This window comes from Rhyacophila brunnea, unplaced genomic scaffold (genome assembly GCF_057557595.1).
Source record: "Rhyacophila brunnea isolate RB1 unplaced genomic scaffold, BYU_Rbru_1.0 scaffold_8, whole genome shotgun sequence".
Taxonomy (NCBI): Eukaryota; Metazoa; Arthropoda; class Insecta; order Trichoptera; family Rhyacophilidae; genus Rhyacophila; species Rhyacophila brunnea.
Genome location: NW_028233350.1, coordinates 9,057,819 through 9,075,616, shown reverse-complemented (window position 1 = coordinate 9,075,616; position 17,798 = coordinate 9,057,819). Strand labels below are relative to the sequence as shown.

The 17,798-nt window shown below is 30.3% G+C and overlaps 1 protein-coding gene across 1 annotated transcript in view; it reads left to right on the top strand.

Annotated features, from left to right (window-relative positions):
- Positions 1 to 17,565, top strand: part of CARPB (Carbonic anhydrase-related protein B) — a 442,936-nt gene extending 425,371 nt beyond the window's left edge. Inside the window, exons 8-10 of the mRNA XM_085958793.1 lie at positions 9,614 to 9,745; positions 12,500 to 12,576; positions 17,385 to 17,565. Coding sequence (XP_085814919.1) covers positions 9,614 to 9,745; positions 12,500 to 12,576; positions 17,385 to 17,430 — 255 coding nt within the window. The 3' untranslated portion in view covers positions 17,431 to 17,565. The remainder of the gene's footprint in view (positions 1 to 9,613; positions 9,746 to 12,499; positions 12,577 to 17,384) is intronic.
- The last annotated feature ends 233 nt before the right edge of the window (positions 17,566 to 17,798 follow it).

Below are 17,798 nucleotides of genomic sequence, written 5' to 3'. Positions count from 1 at the left end.
CGCAAGTGGAATATATCAACACCCGAAGCAATTTGCTTGAACATAATTATCATTCTCCAAATTAGCATTACCAGTAAGAGGTTGGTTCTCCACCTTGGGTGAATAAACAACTTACCGATGCTCTCTATTTCTAAGATAGTTATCAGGGACACACAGGTCAACACTGTCCAGAATGGCATAGTTCTCATCCTATTCTTTATTGAGTTTGATTGTAATATAATATTTACCTATTTTAATTATATGGATCGCTTTCTCCCAGAAATCTCACACAATGATCACACAAAATGACTAAATATATAATAATTACATTAAGTAGTAATGGATTTATATGATTTATTATAAACAGAATCGGTTTTGTTCGTGGAGAAAATCGTGGAGACATCATCTGAAGTAAAGGCCAAGATTTAAATTGAGCGTTAGTGCAAGTAATAATAAAATTACGATAAAATAAGATCTTGAATTTTTCTTCTACGTCGACAATGAAAAATCTTTATCATAAACATTCAATAACGTAATGTATTTTTGAATCATTTATTATTTATAATCCAAATTGGTTTTCTTTATAAATCAAAATACCGAGTGCTTTATTTTTCATCGCTAGCTTGCCGGAAACAAAATAAAAAGACAATGTCCACGGAAACCATTATTATTCATCGCAGTCTAGTATTCATTGTGTCGGATTTGCGGGCATCGGGGCATTAGCTTCTTGCAATCGCATTAGCAGCCCGCGATGCTGAATGCCCCAATGCATCTTCAGACTGCATCCAGCGATCTGGCCGCCGCAGGCATTGCAATATTCACCTGCTGTCTGCGATTCACCATATAGACACAGGTAATTCTGAAATCGTCAACCATATACATTAATTACTAACATCAACAAAATCATATTTGAATAATATAAAATACATGTATTCACAATGGTAACATCTAAATTGTACGTAAAACATTTCACAGTGACACAGTTCGCCGTGAGCTTTCTATCGGAAAGAGATAACCGTATACTATACGGTCACCAATTTTATTAGATTCAATATGAACATCAATTCAATTTTCATTGCTGATTTTGGCAAAATTCATGAATTCAAGAATAAAAACCTAATATAATCTAACCTCACAAATAATCCAGTATATTAGCAAATTTCATTTTTTTTGGCTGCTGGCTTCCTGTAAAGTGTAAGCTGACAAGAACCGTGTTTTATTTAGACATTAATTTTATGTCAGTACTATACGACCCAAAGAGGTTGGACGGTCTTTAATATTTGGCCATATATTTCCGATACAACATTTCACGGTGAAGTGCTATTCACCAAATAGCATACATACAAGTTTCCGGACACGATCCACATTACTATATGGAAGAATCAATCAGGGCAGAATTCACGCTTAAAGTGCCCTAAGTTAACATACTCAAAATTAAATATTGTAACACTATTTTCGTATGTATCACATGTCTTAATAAAAATAAAATGCAATAATATGTAGTACTAATTCCACTTAGTTTAGTACTAATCAGGATCGGTTTCATCCGTTTGACTATGTCCCTTAACTTTACTTATATATTGGTAAGGTGCATCTTTGGTCTTTTCGAAAGACGGCGGAAGATTGTCCTTTAATGTGGTTATTTTATGGTTGTGCTTTTCTTACCACGTGTCATTTTCTTAAGATTCTTCAGAACACCATTCTCAATGTCTTCGTTTCAAAGATGTTTAGTTTTCTCTCATAATATTTAGATGGTCTACCGGGTCTACTCAGTATTCCAACTCATAGATCAAAATGGGCCTGATGAGGATTTTCTATAATTTCATTTTGGTTTTCTTTCATAAGTGTCTTGATTTGAAGCGTCTCTATATTATATACGTAGTAAGATTTGTTCGCTGGAGTAATCTTTCTACTAACTTCTTGTCTAATGTCACTTCACGGAGTAATACATCATGCCAGATACACGAACTAGATGACTTTTACAAATTCGTAGCCATTGATTATGAATAGTGAGCTTGATAATACCTCACTTGTAGGCATGTATTTCTTTATGCATTCACCTGGAGTGTCATTTCCTTGGTTGCTCTTTCTAGTACGATAATGGCCTCTTTCAGGGCTGATTCCATAATTTTTGAACTCATACCCACATACATATTTTGATGACATTCAATAACTACTTACACTTATAATTTTATAATTAGTTGATGATGATAAAACTTCTTGAGGGGCTGAAAAAATATCTTTTAAATTGAGACAGTGAGCCAAAAAACCTTTCGAAAATATCAGTAAGACTTTTATTATAATTAAGTATATTGTACTTATATTAATAAATTCATTTTAATTAATCAACTGCCTTTTTCTCAAATTACGTAGCCCCTTTTTCACCTTCTACACAAAGCAATTACAATAAGTATATACATTACATAATTACATTATTTTTTCATTCAATTTAATATTATATATCATCATCATTAGCCGGGGTCGATCCACTTCTTGATGAAGGCCTTCCTTAGCTCTCTTCACTCATTTCAATTCTTAGTTATTCGCTGTCACGTACATCCTTTATAGCTTCGTCTATCCAGCGACTTTTAGGGCGTCTTAGTGGAAATTTAGTGGCCATTGGGTACCACTGTATGACAGTATTTGTCCCTTAGTTGTTCTCGCTGAGTTCCAGCTCATTGCCATTTTTTTCTGCTAAGTGACCTCTATTACATCAGAGTAGCAGACAAGATTACGCGATGTGAATATATGTATTGGGTTAAAGTATGTTAGATTCGTTTTAATGAGAAAACATACGTATTACATTACAACGTTTTTCTTAGCTCGTATTCTTATTTGTCCGGTGGTTGTTTGTCTAGTACAAATCTTGCAATCGATTTTTAACTAACTTCCCGACTACCTAGACATTTTAAACTTTTAGAATATATCAGAACACAATGCTAGTGCATTCTTTTAATAATTTTAGCCATCTTTAAGCAGAATTGAATTAATTTTCAGTTAATTCTGTTTTATATGGAAAGTTATTTCAGAAAAATCCATAAAAAGTAAAAGACTATCATTGGTTGCTAAGAGGGTGGTCCTAGCAACTAAATTATTAATATATACGTACGTTACTATGGAAATCAAAATCACTTTTCAGCATTCTATATATTTTGTTTGTTTGTTTTTTTTTATTTACTTCATATCAAGTACAAGTTTGAGCATATTGAGCATAATAATTCAACAGAAAATTTAAAAATGTTGTACGTAAAAAGTTTTTTTTTATTTTTTAATTATTTATACTTAAACTCAAACGTAGCCTAGATAATACTGCTCTTCTAATGAAGAAGACAGTAACTGACTCTCACACACTTTTGAGATAAATGACATAATGTGTTTTTTTTCCAACTTTAGTACTGTGAATTAATAAAAAACGGTGATAATTTTTATTCGTAGGATGTTAAAATACAAATAAAGTAATAATAAACAAGCAGTAACTGCAATAAATAGGTGCAATTACTGGCTTTTTGCTAAGAAATTTGTATTATTTTAGCGGATGTTCATTTTTTCACTAAGAATTTTAATGGTATTTTAGTGATAATTTTAAAGTGAACAGAATATATAGCTTTCAAAATTACCTAACGGATGGCATTCATAACTCAATTTCACAAATTTTGCGAGTTACTGCCTTCTTTCTTGGAAGGGCTGAATAGTGCATACACTTTATAATATCTACAGTGTAAACTAAATACTAGTCGTATATAAATAATTCTATATCTGAAAATACTAAGAAAATATAAATAATCTTTTCGGATATTATAAATTATCTGTTAATCAAAAGTTAAGTACCAATGCTTAGATACATCTTGGGAAATCGATGTAATCGTATGTAAGAGCAATGCATGCCTGGATTCTGGCAATGTGCCATGAATGCCATCCCACTCCGCAAATTCGTGTCATATTACCGTCTCTCATTTGCTTACCTTCCTACGACAATTAACTGCCAGTCTATATTATGATAAAATATTTAATTGAAAGTCAATTTATATACAAAATAAAATTAAATAGCAAATATTGTCTTAAAAACCTATTCCACACTATTTTAGATTTAAATATTTTACCTTGTTTATCTTAAAATAATCATACTACACAGTTCCATTATTAAACATAATATTGCATCATTCTTTTAAATCTATTCCACGACCGATACCGCTTTTCGCGCCAAACTATCTGCACAAAGAACATGCTCGTCTGTTCACAAACCTGTGTGTTGTGACGTGATCATAGCAGTGTACTTCTAAGATTTATGCAAACCCAAAAGTCAAGACTATTGGTTAGATGCCATGTATCACATTTATACAGAGAATGGGACAACTGGGCGCCAGGACAATTGGATGTCTCACTCTCGAATGAAATAAATATACGTTTGTAACGATATTTTATACAAAAAGTAGCCGACGAATTTTAATCAGTTTATATCTACTACTTAGTAGTTTTAATTCATTTTTGTCCTAACATAATGATTTGTAATGCAGATTGAAAATTATTATGCCTGAGACTTTATATAAATAATTAGAAGATAAAAAGAACTTTTTATATACCACGTTTTTATTTTTTCAGTTGAATCATATAAACTTGACAATTCTATGTATTAATAGAAACTTTTTATTGTATTTGATAGAAATACTGAATACTGAAATGTCATTTTAACATTTCATATTGATTTCCATAGTAACATACGTATATATTAATAATTTAGTTTGTAGGACCCCTTAGCAACCAACAATAATAGCTTTCCATACAAAACAGAATTAACTGAATATAAATTCAATTCTGTTTAAAAATGGCTAAAAAGTATTTAAAAAATGCACTGTCGTCGTGTTCTGATATATTCTAAACGTTTCAAATGTCTAGCTAGTCGGGAAGTTAGTTAAAAATCTTCAATTGTCCAATACAAATCTTGGACAAACAAGAATACGAGCTAATAAAAACGTGGTAAAAATAAAAGAACTCTCTTCTTACTGGAACTTCACCATAGTATGCACAATAAAATTATTATTTACGTAAGCATATTTAAATTCTCACCTAGTATTCAATAATAATTTAAATATAAATAATAATATTGAATATATATTATCACATATAATTATTAATAAACGTCTATTTATTTTCGATTGCGTGGCGCCCAGTTGACCCGGTGCCGAATCGTCCTAAACTCATTATGCAGGGTACAGATAGCTACCACATATTCAACTTTCGTCAACATCCATAATCTTTCATGATCTGCTTCTAGGATACTTTTACTTTTACCCATATAGTCAAGATAATAAATGACCTACCATTTGGCTTCAATATAATTTGACTATTGCAGTCTCTACTTTAATCCAAGATTCACTAACTGTTTTTCGTTGAATTAGGTTATTAATTCCATAGTTTATCTCAATCAGCTTGGCGTAATAGAATCTCCGACTTGCTTATGTGACGAATTGGAGGATGCTGATCACATCCTCAGTGAGTGTCCCCATATTATTTCGGTTGAAAGACAGGAGCTTCTCAAGTTGGTGCGACCCTCAGTTGGACCGGTTGGCTATTGCAACTTGGTATCTACGAGGGAAAATTTCTCAGCTTTTAAAAAGTTCGCGGCATTTTATGGCGAGCGAAAAGGTTATTATCATCGAGAATTAACCGTAGTACATTATATCGAAGCAGGAATCACGCACACTCTAGTGCACGTCAACCAAGGTCTTGGAAAGTTTCTCATGTGACACTTTCGGCACAAATTTGAAGAGCGCCTAACGTTCGTTACCCTACCATATACGCATGCATAACGGATGTGGAGACGTAGCGGGTGGTGGAGGAAAAAGCGAGTGTATCTTAATTCTAAGTTAAAATTATATTTTTTTTAAATATTCAGACATCTACGAACAAATGAAAACAAGAAATTGTTTGGAAAATAGTTATTTATAATCAAAACCAATAATATGACCTAACACAACGCCCAAATTGAAAAGTTAACCTCAGAAAAGCCACGGAGTCGTTTTCAAATTAATTATGCTCCAAATAATAAATATATTGGGGTATTTTGTTTCGGCCGGAGTATTTATTCGCAACGCGTTTGAATGCCATGGCGCAGACAGGGGAATCAAATTTATTGTGGTTGATCACGCGACCACTCCGACTTTGAATTAAACTACTGTACATCAACTCAAATAATAGACAACGATCTCATAAGTTTTGTATTATCTAGCCTCGAATGAAACACTTTCACCAAAACATCACATAAAACGCTTTTTAAAATTACTTTCCAGCCAATTTACATGACACTAAAGGAAAAGTAAATACAAAAACTATGCAGTTAGTTGTGTTGACTTGTTTATAAAAGTGTACATAACAAAAAACATGAAATAGATTATTTTCTTTGTTTTAACAGCAACAATATAATATTAAAACTTTTATTGATACATAAAAAACATATTTGCTCTAATAGTGGTATAATTGTAAAAAAAAACTGAATTAAGTCGTAAATCTGAATCTATCGTGAAAAACTCTTAAAATAATATTGAACGTATCGGCGTTTAGTAATTCATTAGGTTTTAAACATTTTTTTTCTATATTTGTAAGTTAAAGATCATTTCAATATTCGACTGCTTTATCTGCAAACCGTCTAACTCAATTTGGGCAAATTGTTCAGGAAAGAGAAAAAACTTAAAAATTTAACATATTAATACTATCGACTGAAGGTACTTGATGGAATTTAAATTTAAATTCTAATGGATTCAAGCTCTGTACTATTCCATTTAAGTCGATTTTTGCGACTCGGTTTTTGCCTTTTGGCATCTTCAGGCGCCGTGTACACTCACCAAAGGTAAACACACACTGACAACGAACTCTCTTTACTCTAGCTTATATAATAAATCAATACAATAAAGTAGGTAAAAACTCCATTACCTACTTATCGAGTCAAAGGTTACAAAAAATACAATAAACAAATTATGATATTGGCTGGATATATAGGATATTATATTATTGATAAGGCAGTCGTATACATATATTATATTTTGTTACATTTCGACTAAATTATAATAATATAGACTATTACTTTCACCATATATTATGACGCCTCATATTAACGATGCCTCGCTTATGTATGCTCATTTTATGAATCTAACAAGTCAAAATAGAATCATATATATATAGATATTTGGCAGCCTTAATTAATTCACTAAACTAAATGTATATAATATTCGATAATTTACATAAACATTATTCGCTATATTTTTCATATTATCTCATTTCCAATGCTCCCGTCGGAAAGTTCTCTACCTCCCCCGTTTTGGTTTACCTTATTTCCACTTAATTTACCTATATCCAAACCGTGGGCCGGATGTAAGACGAATAAAATTTATGATCATGAATAGGCGATAACGTTTTAATGGTTACCTACGTTATATCCAAACACCGCGGAGTGGTTATAAGGGAAATTCATTTTGGTGCTAGTATATCTACAAATAGAAACGTATATATTTTTGACCGATAATTTTCGCTCGCAGTACTTTCGAATGGTAGGATCTAATAACGGCTTGTTTGTCCTCTGAAATTGTTATGATTGTAGGGCCGTACTAATTTCAGTTATATATATGTGTTATGTTTAGTTTTGATAATTAAGCATAAATATAAGGTGTTAAATATAGCATCAATAAACATACCATATTAGTATAAATTTCGATGGTTTTGACAAAAGAAAAGACATCATAGAGACGGCGCCGACCAAGTGACAGCGATGCAATTTCCTGATCATTAGAAAAAATGCATCTACATGTCATTAAATTGTACCCATAAAACACTGTAAATAAAATCATTTTGAGCATCCTCAATTTTGAAAACCCATAGTTGTAGGCAAACATATTCCTTAATTTTATTATTTTATTAATTACTGGGTATCCAATAGATTAATGGTTGCATGATTTCTAATGGGTCACCAACTACTCTTAAATTGTGATGAAAAGTAACATTTTGTATGAATAGTAAGAAAAATCGCCTGTAGCGTTATTATATTTCTTGCACATTTAAAAATATATGATCGCACGATGCAATTTTTGATTGTTATAATATATTATAATATAAGTATGTCTTTTATCTTGCAAAAACATGCAAAACGAGAAATTTTAGATCTCTGTTATAAATTATTATAAATCTTATAGAATAAAACTGGTCTAACAACATCTATTCGGTATGTCGTGAAATGATCTGATCATATTATGCCCAACTTTAACAATACTGGATCATCTTACTGAACTGTGTTAGTCAAAAATAAAAGGCTGCTAAACATAAGGACTGGAAGGAATAAAAAGAACTAGTGGAGGCATTTATCTGATCGTGGATCGGCTTAGGTTAGTGATGTATTAATATTGTACCATATTCCACAGAAACTTTGGTTGATTAAAATTTAAAACGAGACGAGCGTGTTTTCCTACTATTTTTTTTTGTAAATCTTACTTTATGATAATAGTGGGTTCATAGCTCGAAACTGTTGTCAACTTTAATTTTTCAATATTGCTTAATTAACTAAAACATTGTTACCAAATCATTGATATACCATTTAAAAAAAATTGTAACCTGAAAGAAAATGTTATGATTGATAATAATTCACATACAAAATATAATAAGACTGATAATGGTTAATATAATTAAATGTTAATCCACGAATAGGATTTTAATTTATAATCCTTTTTACTGTGTTTCCTCGCTTATGAGTGGTCGTAGGTTACTTGACTACAACAGGGGGGATCGCAACCAATGCCCCATATGATCTCGAATGCCGACAGTGAATATTTAGGAAATATAAATGCTAAAAATACACGGAATGCCCTTCATTTTATATCGCGGAACCGCGGAGTTCCACAAAATACCAGTTGGAAAATGCTGCTTTAAATAATTAGAATATTTTTGTTAACCTCAGCGATAGGTATGGGACTTGCTAAAGATCCTGGACTAGGAGCCCACTTCAGAATGTGGGACCATAAATCTGATACTCAAATGTACTTTTTAGAAATTAACTGTTATTGGTCATGATTTTAAAACACAGATTATTTATTAATGCTACGATAATTGAGTCATTTATTATACTAAGATAACTTACATTTTGAAAGGCAAATCAGAATTGGCTACAATTTGAAGAAAAATATCAATACCGCGTTCTGGATAGATGGATGAGAATATTATAACCATGTATAACAATCATTATTTCTGAGTTCCCTGGATAAAACATTGTTTAAGTAATATATTCCATAAACACCTAGATAGAACCGGCAAAGGGAGTTATGTCTAGTAATTTCGTACGGCACAGAAAGGATTCATGTCAAAATTTTACTGACAAGAACAGGCGACAAAAAGACAGAATCCACTACAAATCCATAGTGACTAATTTCCAGTTCGATACATCAAAACGTATTAGTAGTTCTATCTAGCCAGCAATTTATTTAGTTAGTCTCGTCTTCTGTACCTTATTAAATTGCTCATCATTACACTATTTGCTATTTCACTGCTCATAATATTGTATAACTATCATAAGCACTTAGTAGGTTGTAATAAGCTATGATCTCGTCAATGACTGAAAAAAAAACTTTACTAATAAACCTCGTTTACTTTGTTCCAGATATATGGGCTGAGGCGACTGATGCAAGGTGACTTGAAACACCCAAAAGCGCCCCTCGGCAATAACTATCGCCCCCCACAGCCTCTCCATCACCGCCCCGTGCGGACCAACATAGATTTTAACGTCAAACAGGTAACATTTACCAGTAGAGATGGGCAACGATGAGTTTGCGTATGATTTGACTACTATATATTTTGTAAGACTATTAATTCAATTTCGCTTTATATCATTTTAAACAAAATAATACAAGATTTTTGAATCAAATAAGCTATCTTATTTATTTGCAATAATACTTTAGTTATTTATATCTGCCATTAATTTTCAACAAATATTATTATGATTGATCAATGTTTCTCAATTTGAAAAAGCTAACTGTTTGGTGAAAAATGAAATCGATTTATAGATTTTTATAAGATTTAAATTAAATTTGTCTATTATGAATGCATACAAAAAAATCATATGTTACGAATATTGTAAGTTTTTAACTGTCAAGAAACAGATACAAGATATTGAATAAGATGGGTATTTTGCCGTAGCACAGTTTACAGTGAGTTGTCTTACCGGAAAAAGTTTCCCGTATAGCACTGAGATTTAAAAAAAAAATACATGTTTTTCGCGGAGCATTGTAGACTGTACTGTTTCAAGATTAGATGCAATAAGAACAATAATTTGATAATGATTGGCATCAAGTTTTTGATAATAATGGTGTCATTATGATCAGATATTTGATATGTAGATACGACTTGATACGAGAATCTACCAAAATTTTAAATAAATATATACGATATGATTGTATTTACAATTTACTTAACTACCTATTGTTTTCTCTCTTTTTCTTGTATTCTGGTGGTTTTTATTATGTATTTTTTAGTGGTTTATTTAGGTATGGAATTAATTTCAATATTACACGGTTATCTATTTCCGATACAATATTTCACGATGAACTGTTTTACGGCCTACTGTATACGAACAAATTTCCCGATACGTAATAAGACTTGGATTTCAATTACGGTTTGAGGTGTATTGCTGTTTAAATATAACCAAAGGTTTAAAAAAAAAGTAACGAAATACTAGATAGTACAACAAGAATATGTTCGTAAAATCAATGACAAACATGATTTTCATTACATTGTGGTACTGTGTGTTTGTGCCGTGTCAACCATTTTTTTTTATTATTACTACATATTATTTATCTTAACTCTGAAATAAATAAATTCTAATAACTTTATAAAAGCTACATTATAGTATACAATCGTTACATAGTAATACAAACTATATGATTTGGTCTCTTCTTATCACTTTTCAATCATAATAATTACACTATAATTGTATAATTTAACTCAATGTAGGTATTTCTTTAATTCTAACCGACGTCACGGATCACTCCAAGATTTAAAAATGTAACAGTCTAATTATTGAACATATATAATTTTGAAATCACTTCTGAGAAAATATATTATGTACAATAGAAAAATTCTTTTATTGAAAAAGTAAGATACCCCGCAGGAATCGACCCTGCGTCTCTTGGGTTTCGCGCCCATGCACATATACCACTACTTGCAACAAATTTTAACTAATGACACTTAATACTCTCTAAAGCCTAAAGCGTTAGGAAGCAGGAATCATACAAAATTGTTATATTGGTTATAATATATTTTCTCAGAAGTGTTTTTAAAAAGATGTATGTTCAGTAATTAGAATTTTCATTATTAAATCTAGTGAATTATTCGTTGAATAAAGAAAATGGTATAATTTAACGTTTTTTAATAACATCAAAAACTAAATTATTCTTTTTAATCTTATAAAAAATACATAGCATAGTTAAAAGTGCATAAATACATATTAGTATTAATGTACGATACCATTTTCAATCGTTGACTCGCCGAGTCAAAAGATTCTTTTTATTCTCTCAAATTCACATCACTAATGCCAAATCAACACTTTTCCTCAAACAGCATACAACTCTGTTTGAACAGCGTGTTTACATTAGATGATGAAAGATAAAAGAAATGTTTTTACACGTTTGATGTCTACCGTTCAATACGATGGAGGTTTATTATAAATAAGTGAATAAGGCTTTACGAGTTATAAAAACACTTGCGGGAATTATATACAAAAGAAAAGAGTTTCAAAAAAATACATTGAATTGTACTTGGCTTATTTGCGTACAGACAATATTGGTACAACTGGATTTTTCTTTTATACACTTACACAGAAAACTCACTTTATCATTGAATGATCTTAATATTTACGTATTTTTTTTAATCAATTAATAATTTGTATATAATATGTATGTATTTATTTAATTTATAATTAAAATAATCACAGTTATACATAAATTTAAAATAGGTACATTATAAGTTTTTTCTACATTAATAAATAACCTGGCTTCATATTACATTATATTGATAACACTTTGTCAATCTAAAATATCAACTTTATGCCAAATCACTTTTTAAAATTAATAATAATCTTTTGAGTATTACTTATAGATGGAATTGTACATGAATTAAACTAAATTAAATTCGTATTATATTTACTTTTTTATTTTTTTAATATTGTTTAGTAAGTTATAATGAGTAGGTAAATTAGTTATATCCAATAAATAATAATATGTCACAATAACCTTTATACATAAACCTCAAATATAACAGAACCATTATAAATGAGCCTTATTTAAAATTCAACACACAACTTATTTTTACTTTACGTTTAATAATACGTGTTTATTCGACTAGTGTATTACATATACCTGTAAGCTCAGGTGTAGATGGCATTTATAGATAATGCATCCAACTACCGGTGACACTCGTATAGTAGTGAGTAGATATTTACACTTATATGAATGTTTCAGTGTTTGTACTAATATACATTTTCTTTTTACAGAATGCTGGAAAAACCTGTCCCAGTATGTACAAAGATGTGTATTACAAAGGTAGTCCACTCTTAGAATCACGTCTTAAGTAAGAAAAGTTAACTATATCCACAGTGAATTTAATTTCTCATCGCACCCTTCATAATACTTTCTATTTTTTCTGGACCTTTTTCTTCATTCATATATTATGTATTAGTAAATAATATTAAATTTATTGTAGTTATATATTATATTGTTCATGGTATTGGCTTGATGGAGGTTAACTATGCAACGAAAAAGAAGAAGAATATTTTTGATGCTGATTGCGTAATAAACTAACTAGCTAGACTAAAGAATAATATTGTGATTGGCATCTCACCATTTTGCTTAGTATGAGATATTTACACCCTATGTCAGTGTTCCCCAACCTTTTTACACCCGCGGACCGGTAAAAAAAGGATTTTTTTTGCGGACCACTAATACTGAAATTAAAATGGTTTTTACGAAATATTTTTTTAATATTGTGACAGATTGACATAACTATTACTAACAAATATACATGTAACAGTCTGATACAATAAAAATTTAATAAAACCAATGGCTTTTTCAACAAACTAACGGAAAACCTGCTGTTGTATCTTTGCTTTACATTAATAAATTTATAGGTTTACAGCTTAAAGATGGATATTCATCTTCAACTGATATCCAAAACTATGGAAATAGTTTAATGTTCCTTGGGCGGCCCGGTACCATTTGGTCCACGGACCGGGGGTTGGGGACCACTGCCCTAGGTGACCCTAGTAGTAGAAACAACGATACGGCAGTACAACCTTATTGTGAAGTGCGATTGAAAATCTTTACACAAAAACTCTGACGATCATCGACATCTAATAAATATTATAAGAATTATAAATATTAACACACAAAATATATCAGTGGATAAGACTAAATACTAAACGATTAAATTAATACCGTCTACCTTGAGTTGAAAAAGATTTAAATACGGTGAAAATTTACTACTAACATAAGTAATAAAATTACTAGATATCGACATCTATATTATACCGTATAAAAATTTTGGTTAAAAGATATATGTAAAAGTTGTATAAATATTACTGGCACCGCACTGTGGAAAATATGCAGAAGTTTAAATAAAAAAATAAACTGAACAATATTATGTCCCATAGGCCCACGATCGCCGAGCGGCATAATGTCGAGAGTCCCAGGTTCGAATCCTGGCTCTGGCAAATACATATTATGGAGTCAGAGAATGGTCTTGATAGGTTGAGCAAGTGGCTAACATATTATATTTCTCGTATAAACAAAAATCTGTTAATAGAAACATTCACTTTGTGTAGGCCCATGTGATTGGATATGATCAAAAGAATATGTCTCTTGACTTAATGAATTCTCTCATGCTAATTTATATTCACAACTAATACAATAATTCTTTTCGTTGGTTATAATCAAGAAATGAAAATATAATTAATATTAAATTCTACAGGTTTTTTTAAAAAAGGTTTGTCGATAGCTATTTCGGTTGTAACACCATTATCAAGACTATTCAGATAGGCCGTTTGCCTTTGCTTAAATACTATACGTGTATAGATAGAGACAGAATACATTTTCTTATTCGTTCCAGCAATATTATGAATTTTTACATTATTATTAATTGTAATATTATTAATACTTTGAAAACCCTAAGTGGGTTTTTTAAAATGGATATCGAAATTTTCAAAATTTATCAAAATTACAGTATTCGATGGTTATTTATTGACATTATTGATCAATTAAAATATTATTAGTATAATTGTCTTAATCGTGTGTTTAGATTATATTTAATAGTGGCGACGAATACATTACCAAATTTTCATTAATTATGTCATTACTTTTGGATAATTCGCGATTAATTTCCAACTGTTCAAGTAAATTTAATTTTAAACCTTTATTACATATATGCAAACATTGTGGCGTTTCATTGTTACTGATGCTATGCGAGTTTGATATCAAATGTTTAGCAAACTGAGAATCTGTTTTACCATTCTTAAAAGACCGGAGGTGCTCTTCAAAACGAGTTTTTATTGACCTGCCAGATTGACCAATGTAGCATAGACTACATGTGCCACATGTTATTTTATAAACTCCGCTTTTCTCCAGTTTGTTGATTTTATCTTTACTATTTTTTAAGTTTAATCCTAGATTATTATTAGCTTTGAATGCTACGTTAACGCTATGTTTAATTTCTTGATAAATTTTGTCTGAAATAATGCCGTGATAACCAATGGACTTGTAATAACGATTTGAATCTTTAACGTTAGGGTATATTGTTGATCTAGCTAATTTAAGTTGTTTTTTATATAATATTTTATCTACCATTGATGTTTCATATCCATTACTTAAGGCTATTTGTTTAATGGTATGTAGTTCATCCTCAAAATCTAATTTATTCATGGGCACGCTAACTAGCCTGTGGATCATGGCATGGTATGCCGCCAACTTATGAATCCATGGATGTTGCGATCCTTTATGTATAGTAGTTTCAGTATAGGTGGGTTTTCTATCTATTTTGAAGTTATGTTTATTATTAACCCTCTGAATAGTGAGGTCTAGAAAATTTATTCTGTTTTCTATCTCTACTTCGACCATCACCGACTCACTCACTCACTCCGACACATCTTAAATCTATTAAAAATAAAGTTAAAGATTACGACTTGGTGATCACCAAGGCAGATAAAGGCAACTCCGTTGTAATTATAAACAGAGCAGATTATTTAGAAAAAGTTAATAACTTTCTTAATCCGCGTGAGTTTGTTAAACTCAATAAAGACCCTACGTCTAAAATCGCATCTAAAGTTAAAACATTAATAAATGATTGCACTATCACTTTCCCCACCGAAGCTATCAAACGTAGTGTTACTCTTATGAATCCTATGGCACCCTTACTATATGGTCAACCGAAGATACATAAGACTAATATTCATATTAGGCCCGTGGTATCATATACGAATACGCCAACAGTCAAATTAGCATATTATAATAATACAATTTTTAAACATCTAACAAATTTCAAAGCCAAAAGAAGCGTAGAAAATTCAGTTGACTTAATTAATAAAATAAATACCATAAATTTACCTAGCAACTGTAAGCTGGTATCATTAGATGTAACCAGTTTATTTACTAATATTCCAGTTAAAGAATGTTTAGAAATAGTGTACGAAAAACTAGAAAAAGCTAAAGTACACCCATTTGAGTTAGAAGAAATTTATTCTTTAATGAAATTATGTGTAGAAAATAACTATTTCTCATTTAATTCAGAGTTTTATTATCAACTTGACGGAGTCCCTATGGGGTCTCCTTTAAGTCCTTTGCTCGCAGAACTTTTTATGGACAAATTCGAATCGGAATCACTTAAAATAGACTCAGTAGCAGTAGATGATATTTTGATTTGCTGGAAAGGAACTGACCGTCAACTTAACTCGTTCGTCAAAAGGGCTAACGCATTGCACTGTAATATTAAATTCACGGTTGAAGTAGAGATAGAAAACAGAATAAATTTTCTAGACCTCACTATTCAGAGGGTTAATAATAAACATAACTTCAAAATATATAGAAAACCCACCTATACTGAAACTACTATACATAAAGGATCGCAACATCCATGGATTCATAAGTTGGCGGCATACCATGCCATGATCCACAGGCTAGTTAGCGTGCCCATGAATAAATTAGATTTTGAGGATGAACTACATACCATTAAACAAATAGCCTTAAGTAATGGATATGAAACATCAATGGTAGATAAAATATTATATAAAAAACAACTTAAATTAGCTAGATCAACAATATACCCTAACGTTAAAGATTCAAATCGTTATTACAAGTCCATTGGTTATCACGGCATTATTTCAGACAAAATTTATCAAGAAATTAAACATAGCGTTAACGTAGCATTCAAAGCTAATAATAATCTAGGATTAAACTTAAAAAATAGTAAAGATAAAATCAACAAACTGGAGAAAAGCGGAGTTTATAAAATAACATGTGGCACATGTAGTCTATGCTACATTGGTCAATCTGGCAGGTCAATAAAAACTCGTTTTGGAGAGCACCTCCGGTCTTTTAAGAATGGTAAAACAGATTCTCAGTTTGCTAAACATTTGATATCAAACTCGCATAGCATCAGTAACAATGAAACGCCACAATGTTTGCATATATGTAATAAAGGTTTAAAATTAAATTTACTTGAACAGTTGGAAATTAATCGCGAATTATCCAAAAGTAATGACATAATTAATGAAAATTTGGTAATGTATTCGTCGCCACTATTAAATATAATCTAAACACACGATTAAGACAATTATACTAATAATATTTTAATTGATCAATAATGTCAATAAATAACCATCGAATACTGTAATTTTGATAAATTTTGAAAATTTCGATATCCATTTTAAAAAACCCACTTAGGGTTTTCAAAGTATTAATAATATTACAATTAATAATAATGTAAAAATTCATAATATTGCTGGAACGAATAAGAAAATGTATTCTGTCTCTATCTATACACGTATAGTATTTAAGCAAAGGCAAACGGCCTATCTGAATAGTCTTGATAATGGTGTTACAACCGAAATAGCTATCGACAAACCTTTTTTAAAAAAACCTGTAGAATTTAATATTAATTATATTTTCATTTCTTGTAAAATGGAATTCTACCAAGTAAATGCTAACTCAATTAATTGGTTATAATCGTTTAAGCCCAATTTCCAGCACTGTCGAGTATTAATTATACTCTACTAGATATTGTGTTTCTATATAAATATTTATAATATCATACAATTTTTTTATTTAAATCGTTATATTATAATATTTTGTATTAAGTAAGAGAATGTTACTAAATATGTTTTTCTGTTATAGCAAACCCATGGAGTCCTCGTTGAACAGGCAGTACAGCGATCAATAAAATATGTAGTCAAAGTATTAAAAAAATCGTTACTTAAGTGAAATAAATAATATAATTTATTTTATTTTATTTCAATTTATGACAAACAATGAAGTGGGACATGAACATTTTAAAATAATGTGTTTTGGTATTAAATTAAATCATCATATCAATCAATTGTTACAAACAAGTTCACGAAACGTTATAGCTTCTAGGTAATAATAATATTAAAATAGCCTTACAATTAAGAATTGCAATTGTTTTACCGTTTAATGTTTAACGTTTTCTTTATTAAACAAATTTAACTTCATTGTTAATTAAATAATTTTTAGAATTCTTATAATTAGTAAAATGGATACAATAATAGAAACTGTATTTTTTTTTCTTGT